At 40.6% G+C, this 15,057-nt stretch overlaps 1 protein-coding gene across 1 annotated transcript in view; it reads right to left on the reverse strand.

Moving 5' to 3' along the window:
* The window catches only part of LOC145401271 (uncharacterized), a 68,771-nt gene that overhangs the window by 42,198 nt on the left and 11,516 nt on the right, over nt 1–15,057 (reverse strand). Inside the window, exon 3 of the mRNA XM_080273601.1 lies at nt 8,369–8,530. Coding sequence (XP_080129727.1) covers nt 8,369–8,530 — 162 coding nt within the window. The remainder of the gene's footprint in view (nt 1–8,368; nt 8,531–15,057) is intronic.

Here is a 15,057-nt window from a genome sequence, read left to right on the forward strand (position 1 = left end):
ACAATGAGGAAGTACTGTAAATAACAATGACAGGGTGAAGTGCCAATCATATACATTTATTTCCACTGATTAAATGGTTTCTGATATGCGAACTTTCCAATACATGGTGCATGTTGCTGACCATATTCTCGCATTCTGGGAAACCCTACTGTATATACACTCAATCCTTGAGTAACAGGTTTTTATTCTAACACAGTCAGCATAATGCGACAGGTCATATCAACATGCAGAAAAACTCAAGCTCACGCAGGAAGTCAGCTGGCCTAGTGACGAAATCTGAAAGTCGTGCGCAGTGACGTCACTCTCCAGACTCACCATGATTGGCCAGCTTACAGCCAGGTACCTGTCCCGGGCACACTCAAGGCTGTATGGTTAGACAAAAATTTATGGGTTTTGCAATTTTAGGGGAAGAAATGGAACAAAAATGTATGCTCATAAAAAAATAAAAAAAAAATATTACTTTCATCCAAGTTTATTCATAAACTAGCATTCTGTTCCACAGACATTGTTTGATTCTGCGCTTCCCAACACATTTCGGACCAACTGCATATACATCAATCAGTCCTTTCTCACATCTCCCCGAGTTATACCACTCACACAGGTTTCGCAATTTCAGGGGACAAAATGGAATGAAAATGTTTGCATATCAGAAAAAAAGAAGAAAAAAAAAAAAAATACTTCCAAATTTGGCACCTGGTGGTTTAGTGGGTAATTCCTGCGCTCCAATCGGATTGAGCTGGTGAAGGTTTATATCCAAGGGATGGTTGGGGTTGACTGCTCACGTAATACCACTCAGGGATGAGTGAGGCTGGTCACTCTCACCTTAAATGTCGGGACCAACTGCCTAGCCCCGAGCTCCTATGCTTCTCGTGGGGCAATGTAGGACTGGATGATGGATGGATGGATGAATACTTTCATCCATGTGTTCTCATAAGTCAGCATTCATTTCCACATTCTTCATTTGATTTTGCGCTTCCCAACACATTTGGGACCAACTGAGCAAGCAGATATCAGTTCTTTCTCGCGCCTCACCGAGCTCTACCCCACATTCACATGGGTTTCACAGTTTCAGGGGACGAAATGGAACGAAAATGTTTGCTAATCAGCAAAAAATTAGTCTTTCATTCATGTGTTCTCATAAGTTAGCGTTGTTCCACATTCTTTGTTCGATTTTGTGCTTCCCAACACATTTTGGACCGACTGAGCACATTGACTATCTGTCCTTTCTCACGTCTCACCAAGTTTACCCTACACTCATATAGGTTTCGAAGTTTTGGGGGACGAAATGGAACAAAAAATTTTGCTAATCCGAAAAAAATTATTTCCATCCATGTGTTCTCGTAAGTTAGCTTTCAGCTCCACATCCTTCGTTCAATTTCATGCTTCCCAAAACATTTCGGACTGAATGAGCATATAGCTATCAGTCATTTCTTGCATCACACTGAGTTCTACCCAGACTGTGCAGCAAGAGAGAGAGAGAGAGAGAGAGAGAGAGAGAGAGAAAGAGAGAGAGAGAGAGAGAGAGAGAGAGAGTGTGTGTGTGTGTGTGTGTGTAATTCACCGAGTCGGTCAGGATCACTTGATGGTCGTGATCGTCAGCTTTTACCAACCCGGAAGGGAGCTGAGAGCTCATATAGTCCGATCTAAGGGCAAGGCTGTGACCTTCACACACGCACACACCCATCCCCTTGCTCAAGGGGGACAGTAACCACCCACTTCGTCAGTGAAACTTTTCACAACCTGAGCAAGGCACGAACTCCCGTCCACCAGTTGGCAAGCGAGAACGTTACCACTGCACCAGCGAGCGGTGTGTGTGTGTGTGTGTGTGTGTGTGTGTGTGTGTGTGTGTGTTTCTTACCTAATGGTATCATTACAGGAATGAGTCAAGCTCGTACTGTCCCACAGTGCATTCCACTGATCAACTGCCTTATTTGGGAAACAGAATTTCCTTACGTCTGTAGCGCCTCTCTTTTCATGTAGTTGTTTGCAGTGTCCTCTTGACGATGCTTCCCCACAGGGTATATATTCACTTATGTCTATTTTTTCTTTCCCTAAGATGCACTTGTATAACATAATCAGGTCTCCTATTTCCCTTCTCTCCTATAGTGCTGGTAGATTCAGTTTTTCTAGTCTTTCCTTGTAGCTTAGATCCCTTAAGTTTGGTACCTATTTTGTAGCTGCCCTTGGTACTTTTTCAATTTTATCTATGTGTTTTTTGCAATAAGAATTCCAAACTACTGATGCATACTCCAGGGCTGGTCTGATGAATGATGTTATTATCTTCCTCAACATGTCTTCATGTGAATGCTCTTCTCATATTGGCAAGCAGTGTATACATGTTATGTACCTTGCCACTGATGTGGTCAACCAGAGATAGTCTGTTATTGATAATCACTCCTAGGTTCTTCTCCCTTTCTGATGCATGTTGGGCTGAACTTCCTAACTTATAATCCCAATCAGTTTTTTTTTTTTTTTTTTAACAAACTTAATTACATGACACTTGTCCACACTAAATTCCATTTGCCATCTATTGCTCCATTCATTAAGCTTATTTAATTCTTCTTGTAGCTCTCTGCAAGAATCTGTGTTAGTAATTCTCCTTTGTGTTTTTGTATCATCAGCAAACATATTTAGATAGCTTTGATTCCCAATGTTACTGTTTATGTCATTCATGTATGCTAAAAACATAACTGGTACCAGCACTGAGCCCTGTGGAACTACGCTAGTCACTTCCCTCCATGATGAGTAATTTCCCCTTAGTACTGTTTTCATTTCCTTTTTCTGAGAAAATCCTGCATCCAACAATACAGGTTGCCTTGGATTCCTCCTTGAGGGTGTAGTTTCCATAAAAGTCTTTGGTGAGGCACTCTGTCAAATGCTTTCTTGAAATCTAAATAGATACTGTCCACCCATCCTTCTCTTCTGTAATGTTTCTATAACTCTGTCATAGTAGCTTAATAGATCAGTAACACATGATTTTCCCTTTCTAAAACCAAAATGCCTTTCTGTTATCATACTGTGTTCTTCTAGATGGTTTACCCAAACTGTTCTTATCAGCTTTTCTAGTATCTTACAAAACTGGTCAGTGATACTGGTTGGTAGTTGGGTGGATTCTGTCTATTCCCTTCCTTGAATGGAGGAACAATGTTTGCTTTCTTCCAAATATCAGGTAGTTTGCCTTGACTAAAGGATTCCTTGAATATTAACTACCCGTCTACTTAACTCTTCTGCACATTCATGTAGCACCTAATCTGAAATTTCATCAGGCCCATATGCATTTCCTTTGTCAAATTTACTTAACTCTTCCTGTACTTCTTTTTCTGATATTTGTAATTTGGTAATATGTGTGGGCATGCATGTTCCATATCATCTCTTTCAAAATATTTTTCTTCTGTAAAAACTTACTGGAATTTTTTATTTAAGGCTTCACAAATATCTTTCTCTTGTGTATAAACGATCCCCTCAACTGTAATGGACTGAATTGTATCTTTAACTTTGGTTTTGCTTCAGATATAGCGGTAAATTAGCTTAGGTTGATCACTCCTTTAATTAATATGTCTTCTTCACCTTGTCTTTGAGCTTCCCTCCTTATCCCTGTATAATCATTTCTTGCCTGTTTGTAGTTGTTATAATTATGCCCTCTCACTATTGTGTCTTCTGTATCTATTCCATAGCAAGTCTCTTTTTCCTTTTGATTTTTTACATTCTGTATTAAACCGTTTCTTTATTTTCATTTCTGTTTCTTTGTGCTGAGGGATGTAAATTTGGACTCCTATTTCATAAAAATACCAGAATTTTCTATATACACTGTATAACATTTAAATCTTGTCCTCTAAGCTCCTTTTCCCAATCTATTTCTAAGCAGTACTTCTTATGGTCATGGTAGTTGCCCTTTTTGTAGTTTAGACTCTTTCTGTACTGTAACTCCCATTACTGGTAACTATGTCATATGCAATCCTGAAGTTGCAATTTAATACTGCATGGTAGTTATTCCAATTTATATTTGTATTGAAATCTCCAGTTAATATAATTCTTTTAGATTCCTCTTCCATGCTATGTAGTAATGTTCTTAAACTCTGAATTGTACTTTCTGCCAGGCCTTCACATTCACCTTTTTCCCAAGTGTTTGCTTTGGATGACATGTATAAATCTGCCACAATTACATTCCCTTCGGATGTGTTAATCTCTAATGCAATCAGTTCTACTTGTGAGGGTATATCTAGTTCTATTTCTTTGACTTGTAGATTTTTCTCCTCCTTTTCTTAAATTCCTATCTCTTTTCCATACATTGTATTCCTCTAAGTTTAGGGTATCGTTTGATATCTTTGGAGTTAATTTTGTTTCAGTTGGGCAAATAATGTGGTTCCTTTTCTTTGCTATATTCTTTCATCTCTAATAATTTAGATACCATTCCATCTACATTTGAGTGCATCAACTTAATCATCTTGTTTACATACTTGCCATAGCTTGAGTCTACCACCTTCCTTCTTTTTATTTCCTGTTGGTTATGTACCACTTTTGTACCTGCAATCCAATTACTTTGTTAACAAATTCACTCTTCTCTTCCTCTAATCTTTCCTCATTCTTTGTTTTTGCTTCCTCCGTCTTCTCCTTTAGTATTCCCAACTCCTCTTAAGTTAGTCATTTTTTTATCCATCCTTTTTAAAATTCCACATTTCCCTTGAGTTTGTTTGCATTTATTAGTATTTCCTCCACAATGTTCACACTCTGGAAGGTTACTTTCAGAGGCTTTGACTTATTTCTCTCATATTTCCCTAGCCTTTTGTGTTCCTTATCACTGATTTCCTCTGATACTTCCTTCAGTATGTTCATTATATTTGCTATCTCCTTTTTGTCTTGAATTTTTGTTTCTTATTTCTTCTTCATCTATATCAGCGATTACTATAGATTTGCTGATATGCTGAATCTTTGACCAGTTTTGGATTGTTTTTAATTATTTCTTTCACTTTCTAACATTTTTTTTTTTCTTCAACTTGTGTTTCTATCCTTACTTTCACCATTTCAGCATATTGTACGTAGTTTCTACTTCATCTTTGCAACTTCTCATTACTTCGTTCACCTGGGTTATCGCCTTCAGTATCACTGCTTTGGTCTTATCAGACTGCTTGCTTGCCTAATAGTCTCTGTATCATTTCTGAACTCCTCCATAATACTCTCATAGTTGACAACTGTACTTGCCATTTCACTAATCTTCCTTCTAAGTGAACCTACCTCGAATGACAGCTCATCTATTGTTGTGTTTTTTGTTTAATTCCTTTATTAATTTTTCATTTTCTTCTTAACGCATGCATAATTGTTTCTTAATTTAATGTATTTCATTCTGAAAGGCTTTCTCCAATTTATTCACTTTCTCTACTAATTTATGTTTCCATTTCAACCAGTTCTGGGTAGAAATAATCATCCTCTTTTCTAGCTTTATCCAATTTCTTAACTGCTTCCATATTCAGTTTACTTGTGGTAATTCTCACGTAGAGAGACAACTTCTACTTACAAGTCTGCATCTCCCTGCTACCCACCTGGTGACAGAAAACACCCAGCTGATGATGCATTGTATCAGCAGATTCTTGCACTAATTGGATATATTCCATTATTTGGACAACACTTTTGCTTATACTTGCTCTACTAAATTAGAACATCATTGTTTAACCTAGTACAGAGCCTGAATCATATAGAGGTATTATTTAGGTGTGGCCAGTTGTGGTCAAGGGTGGCCAGCGCGGAGTGAGGTGACAGATGCGTACTGCCTCTATGGTGTGGCAACTCTGTTATGCCATCGCTGTTGTGTGTGTGTGTGTGTGTGTGCGCGCTGAGTGAGGACAATGACTCTTCGTCATGCCGCTTGATCAGCCCCAGCCACCCAGAAAGCAGAGCATCATCAAATATGCCCAGAAGTATGAGATAATAAAGGGGTTAGAGAAGGGAAAGAGGCCTGTAGAAATTATGCCTAGAAGTATAAGATGGTAAAGAAGTTAGAGCAAGGAAAGAGGTAGGTAGAAGTATGAGATAGTAAAGGAGTTAGAGCAGGGAAAAAGGCAGGTACAAATGGCAAAAAAGCATGGCATGAATGATAGCACCATCAGAACGATTTGGAAGGACCAGGAAAAGATAAAGTTCATGCATGGGAACCCTGGTGATGCAAACCTGGAGGCAGTGAAAGTTAATAATCTTGTCCTGAAGCACTCTGAGAAGCTCATAGGATGGTATGTGGAGCATCAGAGAAAGAACTAGATACATGCTAAGTCAGTCAGAAATGTGTTGGGAAGCACGAAATCAAGCGAAGAATGTGAAACTGAACATTAAATTATGAGAACACATGGATGAAAGAGTAATTTTTCTTCTGGTTAGCAAACATTTTTGTTTCATTTCGTCTGCTAAGACTGCGAAACCCATTAATTTTCGTTTAGGCATTTGGCCTAACATCCCTACTGAAGACTGCATGATATGAGAGAGAGAGAAACTTTATGGCAACAACAACAATGGGGGTGGGGGACAGAGGAAGAGTGCCAGGGAGCTATACATCAACAACACAAGAGTATCAAGCCCAATTTTTTATACCATTCATGTTCTTAATTTGTGGTAGGTGGTGGCAACCATCATCCACTCACTTGATGTAGTGCTGCCTACTTCTTCCTTAGCCTTTATCATTCGTTTTCTGTGCCTGCCCTCCTCTCTTCCTATTTCTCCCATCTTTCCTGTCACTTCTTATTGCTTTTCTTTCCTTTACAGGTGGTTTTACATTGAGTGACATGCCAAATGGTTTCCTGTAAGCCAAGAAACCAATTACAATGCTGGGTGGTAACCATATAACCTAACCATACATGCTCCCTACGTGTCAACAAGTGAGTTGGTGGAGGGTAAATGCCCCTCCCTGTAAAACAAATGAATCAAAGTCAAATTGCCACTCCTTACGGGATTATGGCGTCTAGCAAATATATATATACAGTACTGTATATATATATTGTATATACCTGTATATATATATATAAATATGTCCTGGACCTGCCGCGTGCTGGCTATTTTTAGCCCTATGGGTCGCCCCAGAGCCAGCCATTTTTCGACTTTTTTTTTTTTTTTTTTTTTTTTTTTTTTTTTTTTTTTTGCTAAAATGTTAGATTTTGATGTGGAAACAATGAATTTCACCATTAAAATGCTCACTGAGGCTCGGAAATGAGTTTTATTGAGTCCTGCAAACTCGTATACAGGTATAGCCACTCTCTCACGCTCACCACGTATGTAAGAGAAAGCCATTTTCTATGTAAGGTATCCTCAGGTATTTATGCTGGGAAGGTAGAGCAATGTTCAGTACACTTTTCTGATTACTTATTACTTCAACATCTATCACAATTTGCGCGTCTTTCTCACTGTGAATGCATTATCTTGCACTTACCTGAAGACAGGTACAACCTTGCTTCATTATGTACCTTACAAGAAGGTATTTTCAATTTGACTTCATTATAGAGTCCTTACACTTACAAGAAAATATTTACAACTTACACTTACATGAAAATATTTACAAAATGCCTTCACTATGTACAGCACTGGATGAGGCACACAGGCAGAGTGAGGCTGAGCGAGCGTGAGGGGGGAAGTGAGTGAGTGTATTGCCTTGACAGCCTGGGGGGTGGTAGAGGAACAGTTACCTTACATGCCTGCCAATTTTTACCCGCAAATCTTGAAAAATGCGGTCACAGTGAAGTTTTTTATTTTAGACCGTTTTAAAACGGAACTGGCACTGGCCGCAGAATTTTGTCAGACCGTTTTAAAATGGCACTGGTATGCGGTGGGTTAATTACAACAGATATAACTTTTTCAATGTCTTACCTGATGGTGGGTGCAGTACAAGTAGCTTGGGGGTACTTTACACTGGGTAGGGTGGTAAGAAGGAAAAGCAAGTTTTGGAAAGTCGCCAGAACACACTGTACAGTCATACATTCAAACATATTGTCTGGTGACATAGGTTTGAGTAGCACAGACCTTGTCCAGTTCCTATTGTCCATGGTACTCGAGGATTGAATGTAGCTCCTCTTTCATGATTTGCTGGATTCACAAATACGAGAATTTTACTGAAAAATATTTTCAAAAGTTTCACCCACTGTTTCACACTGGAAAGACAGAAGATTATAAAGATAGTTTTCTCATCAAGTATACAATCCCCCCAAAAAAACAGTACAGCACAGTATAACCAAAGAAAGCAGGAGAGCTCCAAGCTATGGACTGGGCAGGGTGTGGCCGAAGACTGTCACATATACTCAGCTGCCTTCATGTGACAGGACCTACACATGCTAGGATGGTCAACGGTCTTAAAGGTATATGTACATACTGTCACCAGGTAGTAACATAAACAAACCTTTTGATCAATTTTAGTTTTAGCTGCAGCACTCTGAGCTGTTTTCGAAGCCTTCATTTCATCATAAACTTCATCATACTGAAAGACTGATGCATCCTCCTCCAGAGCCTCACGCAGCAGCCGTTTTTGGAGGCTCTGCTGACCTGAATTCCCCGCCGATTTCTGAAATACAAAATTAAGGTAACTGTATTACTGTCATCTCACTTATAATGCGGCAAGTTGGCCGGCAACACACTGAACACCATGGGAAATCACTTGATATGAAAGACACAGAGCCAATGAAGAGGGGGGGGGGGATATAGTAATCTAGTCAGCACCCTGTTCAGTGTCATCCTTAATGACTCCCTTCAGCCTACTCTAACCATAAGCAAACTGGCCTTAAAAGTACTGATTATATACAGTACAAGTCTGGGGGAAGCTGTAGCCAGCTACATTATTTCCTGGTCAGGAGGGCTGATAGGAGGTTGATGTGTGATATTAAAAATTATAGGGAGTGAAGAGTGTGTGCAGCAACACAAATTACTGATGTATGACATGGTGCTTAACCCAACAGCTGCTACATACTTCATATGGTGGAAAATATGTAGCTGCCACATACATCATAGAAGCAAGTTTTTTTTATTTTTTTATGGGCGTGTTTTTAATGCCGTCTGGCATCTCATCTGAGCTATTTCCGTCACCACCCATGTGTCCCGTCACCACCCACGCATCCTCAGCATCTCCCTATTACCAGTATGGAGGGGAGAGGTCAGATGCGCAACTTCATTACTTCATCACGGCTGAGTTAAGGTAAATAACGAACTTACATACGTTTTTCCTATACTTTTCCATGCACTCTTTCATTTCAAATGAGCAAAAATTATTTTTGGAAAAAAAAAAAAAAAAAAAAAAAAATCCCCGCTTTTTTTTTTCACACAGGGGAGGTAGACCAAGAAACCTAATGCAGCAGTTGTCAGGTTAAGGTGTGGGTGGTGAATAAGGGAATCTACGCACCTAGGCAGAAAATATGAAAGTTGACAAACCAAGCAGTACTGGATGCCTTCTATAGTGCGACAAGTACAGTGGTGGCTGAACAGGCAGCTGCTGAGAGATGTGTTAATAAACAGTAAAGAATTCTCAAGAACAATCTCCTCAGAGTTACTGATTCAGTGTGTGGATGGACAATGGGCACCCCATGACATAAGGTAACATGGTGATGAGAAGAGGGAGTACAAGCGCAGAGAAGGAGAAAAGAAGACTTTTCTGGGAATGGAAATGTGGGGATAGCAAAGTGGATTGGCTGCCAAGCACAGGGCTAGAACAAAGGTATACAGGGCAAAATCTGAGTCTCAGACTTTTACTGGATAACCTAAATTGTGTTGATGGAAGAATATAATATTTAAGGTGGCAAATCAGATGAATATGGAAAACAAAGATATCACAGGTGAGCAGTGTATGAAGAATGATGAAGGAAAGGTGGTGGTGAACAGTGAGGATTTTAAAGATGCTTGGAGAAAGCATTATAACCAGCTGCTGAATGAGGAGATTGACTGTAACAGGGAACATCTGGAGTCAGCAAATACAGTATTTGGCCCTTGGCCTTTGACAGAAGCTACTACTGTGAGCAGGGCAATAGGAAGGATGCAGCTGGGAAAGGCGCCAGGTGTTTCTGGGTTGACTGATGAAATGCTGAAGGCCTCAGGAGATCAGGAGTGTAGCAGTTACTGATTTGGTAAATACAATTACATATGAGTGTGCTGTCCCAGACGACTGGCAAAAGAGTGTGACTGTAAATGTGTACAAGGGGATGGGCAATGCCCTGGAAAGAAGAAATTAGACATAAAACTTTTGGACCAGATAATGAAGGTAATGGAGAGAGTTCTAGAAGATATGATTAGAGAAAGAGTGAATACTGATGAGATGAAGTTTGGCTTTATGCCAGGCAAAGGTACAGTACACCCTCGATAAAAGGAACTAATTGGTACTTGACCCTTGATGTTAATGCCAACAATTCGTTAAAGTTGAACACCATGCTGTTTGGTAATTTCCCAGGCATCGTGGCTTTTACCGAACAAAGATCGTTAAATACAGTATAGAGCATCACTCGCCCGTACAGTCATAAACAGTAACATACAGCTAGATCTAAATGGCTCTTTTTCTCAATGAATGCTCTATTTATGGGTACTCTCGCAATATTGGTCACCCAGAGACTGATGCAGCATTCAGCAGAATGCAGTGCACGCGTGCGTGTGTGTGTGTGTGTGTAGGGACACCATGCTGGTCAGTGTTTCCCGTGTATCCATTCTTTCACAGAACAAAAATTCATTAAATTAATTCTATCAGGTTTCTGGGCCGGGCAGATTAGCCATTCACGATGACCCACATCTTTGCGGCCCGATATTTTACTTTGCTCGCTCTGTGTAAATACACTTTTCTTGATAGAATGTTAATTTTGGTGTCATTTTAAAGGTGAATAGTTGTACTTTATTGTAGTATGTTCAAAAAAGGAGAACAAAGAAAATAAAATGTCAAAATGATGAGCTGAGGTTAGGCAAAATGCAAAAATTTTATACCTTGCTGTACAAAAATATTCGGCAAAAAATAACGAGTAAAGATATGTAAATTTGGTTTAAACGATGCAAAAATACAATAAATTACCATTACCATGGCTGTTCAATCTGTACATGGATGGGGAAATAAAAGAGGTACAAGGTAGGGTAGTGGATGTTGGAGTGGCCTTGGTGAGAGAGGATAGTGTTTGGAAACTCCCTGTACTGTTGTTTGCAGATGATACTGTGTTGTTGAGTGAAGACAAAGGGGAGCTGCAAGGCTTGGTGGATGAGTTTGAGAGAGTGTGTAAGAAATGGAATCTAAAGGTGAATGTAGGGAAGAGTAAAGTGATGGTCTTTGAGAGAGGTGAAGTTAGTGAATGTACAGCGAGGTTGGATGGTGAGGAATTGGAAAATGTGAGTACGTTTAAGTACTTGGGTAGTGTGATGAGTAAGGATGGAGGTTTGGAGGGTGAAGTGCTTGAAAGGGTACAGCAGGGAAGAAAGGTTGCTGGTTCTTTGAAAGCAGTGATAAGAAACAGGGAAGTGAGCATGGAAGTGAGAAAGTTACTACATGACAGTATTGTGATACCAACTCTAACGTACAGAAGTGAAGCTTGGACATTGTTGGAAGACACAAGTCAAGAGTGAGAGCAGTGGAAATGAGTTATTTAACCCGTACAGCGTCGGCCGATTTGGCTTATATGTACACGCCCAGCGTCGGGACTATGGAAAAAATTTTTATTGGCTAGATGGGTCAGAAATGCTGAAAAAACATGAGTTTCATTCATGAAAACGTTCGTTTTCAACTCGAAGATTGTTTTTTTTTCCCTTGTCGGGCATTGCCGAAAATTACGTTTTTCCCCCCCATACAGTTTTACAGCCCTTACGTAATTCGGTCGCGGCTAGTCAACAACGATTTTCGTAAGCCTTATCCATTTACTACACATGTCTAAGATACCAAAATACTTACAACAGACTAAACTATTCACAAAATATACATATCTTGATATATTATATATTGTAGGCATAAAAATGTAACATAAAATGCAGATGAAAGGTATAGAAATTAGAGAAAAGTTACTGTAACAGAAAAGTAAGGTATTTGGAAAAAAGGAATACTAATAAATGGGTTAAAAAAAAAAAAAACATGAGTTTCACAGATCAAGTCACTCAAATCCACAAGGAAATACTTTTTTTTTTTCGTATATAAGAATGCTTACTTTTCATTCCCATCCCGTAGACTTCAGAGATTTTACGTATATTTGGTGGGGGAAAATAAAAATGCAGTTATGACAATTCTAGGCTTACATTTTCGTATTCAATGCTTACATAAACAACCCCTGTTACTGTTGGTAAAGTTATTTCACCTTTCATCAGTTCTACTCATTTGCCAGTACCACTAGATTCTGATGTTTCACTTTCGTTATTAGGAGGTAAATACTCATCCTCACTATCACTATCCACTAATGATGCATCGCTATCAGCATATACCACACTTTCACTCATCTTAGACGATACAGTATCGTCTAGAGCTTTGTCTATTTCTTCTTGGGAGAGACCAGAACGACGAGCTTGAGACATCTTGACAGCGTAAAAGCTCAACTCAGAGTGATGGCCTAGGTAGGCCAAGGAGGGGATAAGGGAGGCCTGGAGGGGTCAGGTTGTACAGTGAGACAGTGGAATGAAACAATGGTGTTCATAGAAGGTCGCGTTCACACTGTCACGACATGTAAAGACTTACTACAAGTGCGTGAATATGAGGTGGTATATATACCACCGCGACGCTCTAGTCACTGGGAGCTCAGGTGGTATACAGTGCTCGTCAGAAGTATGGAGCGCCCTGCGTCCCTCCTGAGAAACAAACCTTTCAACATTGAAAAAACATATAAATAATACATTTTATTTACCTTTAGTGCTTCGTAGGGTAGCCTTTACGTTTCTTCACGGACCTGAGACGTCTTGGCAATGAAAGGGCGAGGCTCCTGAGGTGCTGGAGGGGTATTTTGTCCCAGGAGTCACGAATGGCGGCTTCCAGCTTAGGCAGAGAGCTCACGTCCTTCCCTTGGAGACTCTTCTTTACGAGGTACCAGAGGTTTTCAATCGGGTTGAGGTCTGGGCTATTTCCTGGCCAGTCTGTCATGAATGATACCTCGCAGTCACGAAGCCAATTGGTGACCGATTTGGCCTTGTGAGCAGGTGCACCGTCCTGCTGAAACACTCGTGCACCTGTTAGCTCGAAGGAGTCTGGTAAATGATCACACAGAAGCTCCAGGTAAACATCCTGATTTACTCTGAGGTTCTTGGGAAGTACAACAAGCTTCCCCAAACCCTTCCCTGAGAAACAACCCCATACCATGAGTGAATCAGGATGTTTAACTGTGCTTTCTACATACCTTGGGTCAAGTGGGTCACTACCTTTGCATGCTCCTCTGTTACAGGTAACACTAAACGTTACCTCATCAGACCACAACACTGACAACCATTGCTCCTCACCCCAATTTAGATATTTATTAGCAAAGGCAAGCCTACGAATTCTCTGGCTGCTAGAGAGAAGAGGCTTTTTCACAGGCCTGTGACTTGTGTAACCAAGCTCATGCACCCTACGAGACACTGTTCTCACTGACACCTCACCAAACACTTCCGGGTTGCTCTCCTTAATTTTCCTTGCACTCACACGAGGATTAAACTCCACTGCACGTTTTAAAACATTAACAGACCTTGGGGAAGTTTTCCTAGGCCTACCAGACCTCAGTTTCTTTGTGGGAACTTCACCACTGTTTTCCTCCCGAAACCGCGCACACCAACAACGCACTGTCGATCGTGCCACACCAACCAATTCACTAATTTCCTTTGTCTGGTGGCCTGCCTCCTTTAGAGCAATGATCTGGGATATGATTTCACTCGATAGTTCACGGGTAGGTGCCATAACAAAGTTTTGAAGGCCAAAACACTGCGGGACACTCGGTAAAAAATGGCGCAATTTGAGAGGGACACTCAGCGGAGTTCCTCTCTCTCAGGCAGCCCGTGGGCGACTGAGGCGGGAACCAACCAGCGTGTCGGAAGGCCTCAGGCTACCGTGACGTCAAGCTCGGAGCTCAAACTTGTGGCTCAATTCTTACCCCCCAAAATGGGTGATTCTTTTTGGGCCATAAGTATTGCGCGCCCGGCGGACAACGCTGAATACTTTTGACAAGTACTGTATATACCACTGCGACGCTGTACGGGTTAAGAGGAGCCTGTGGAGTCATGTGGAGAGACAGGCTGACGAATGAGGATATAAAGGAGCGTTGTGGTGTGGATGTGGATGTGATAGGCAGCGTTATGAGGAACACACTGAGGTGGTTTGGCCATGTGGAGAGGATGGAGGGTGAAAGACTGACGAAGAGAGTGTATGTGAGTGAGGTGGAGGGGGGAAGAGGGAGGGGGAGGCCGAGGATGAGATGGAGGGATGGGGTAGAGAGGTATATGAGAGAGGGGGGTGTGAGTTGGGAGCAGGGCAGTGAAATGGCGGGGGACAGGGCGACTTGGAGGCGATTTGTTTGTGGCCACCCCAAACGGGATTGAGGCGTCTGGCAATAGATAGATAGAGACGTTAACAATGATATTTAGATTATGGTAATTTTTGAATTTCATTGTGCAGTACAGTGAAAGGAAAGAGATGCACAATTTTATTTCAGTCTCGGTCACATATTAGCTTCGCGATGTTTTTCTTTGATCGGTCAGTGTAAATACACTTTTTATGATAGGATGCTGGTTTGGTGTTATTTTGAAGCTGAAGAGTTGTACTTTATCGTAATATGTTCATAAATGGAAAACAAAGAAAATAAAAAGTCAAAATGAAGAGTTGGAGGCAAAAACCAAATATTTTATACCTTGCTGTAGAAAAATATTCACCAAGAATGAAGTTATAAAGAATGAAAGCCATGAGTCAGACCAGCTATGCAGTACTGCCACACATAGAGCAACCATTCCATGACATCATGCTCAAGCCTCTTTGTTATGATGTGTAAACACAATTTATGGTGAATATTTTACAAAAGTTTCTTAAAATGATGATTAAAAGCGTCATCTGAATCTCTGAGGTTGGATTTTAACCCTTTAACCGCGGGTATTGTTTTGGTCTGACTGTCCTCTCCCGCGGGGGTTTCAGCCAAATGT

The sequence above is a fragment of the Coenobita brevimanus genome, chromosome 6, assembly GCF_032717465.1.
Source record: "Coenobita brevimanus isolate Jiangsu-jjx chromosome 6, ASM3271746v2, whole genome shotgun sequence".
NCBI classification, from domain to species: Eukaryota; Metazoa; Arthropoda; class Malacostraca; order Decapoda; family Coenobitidae; genus Coenobita; species Coenobita brevimanus.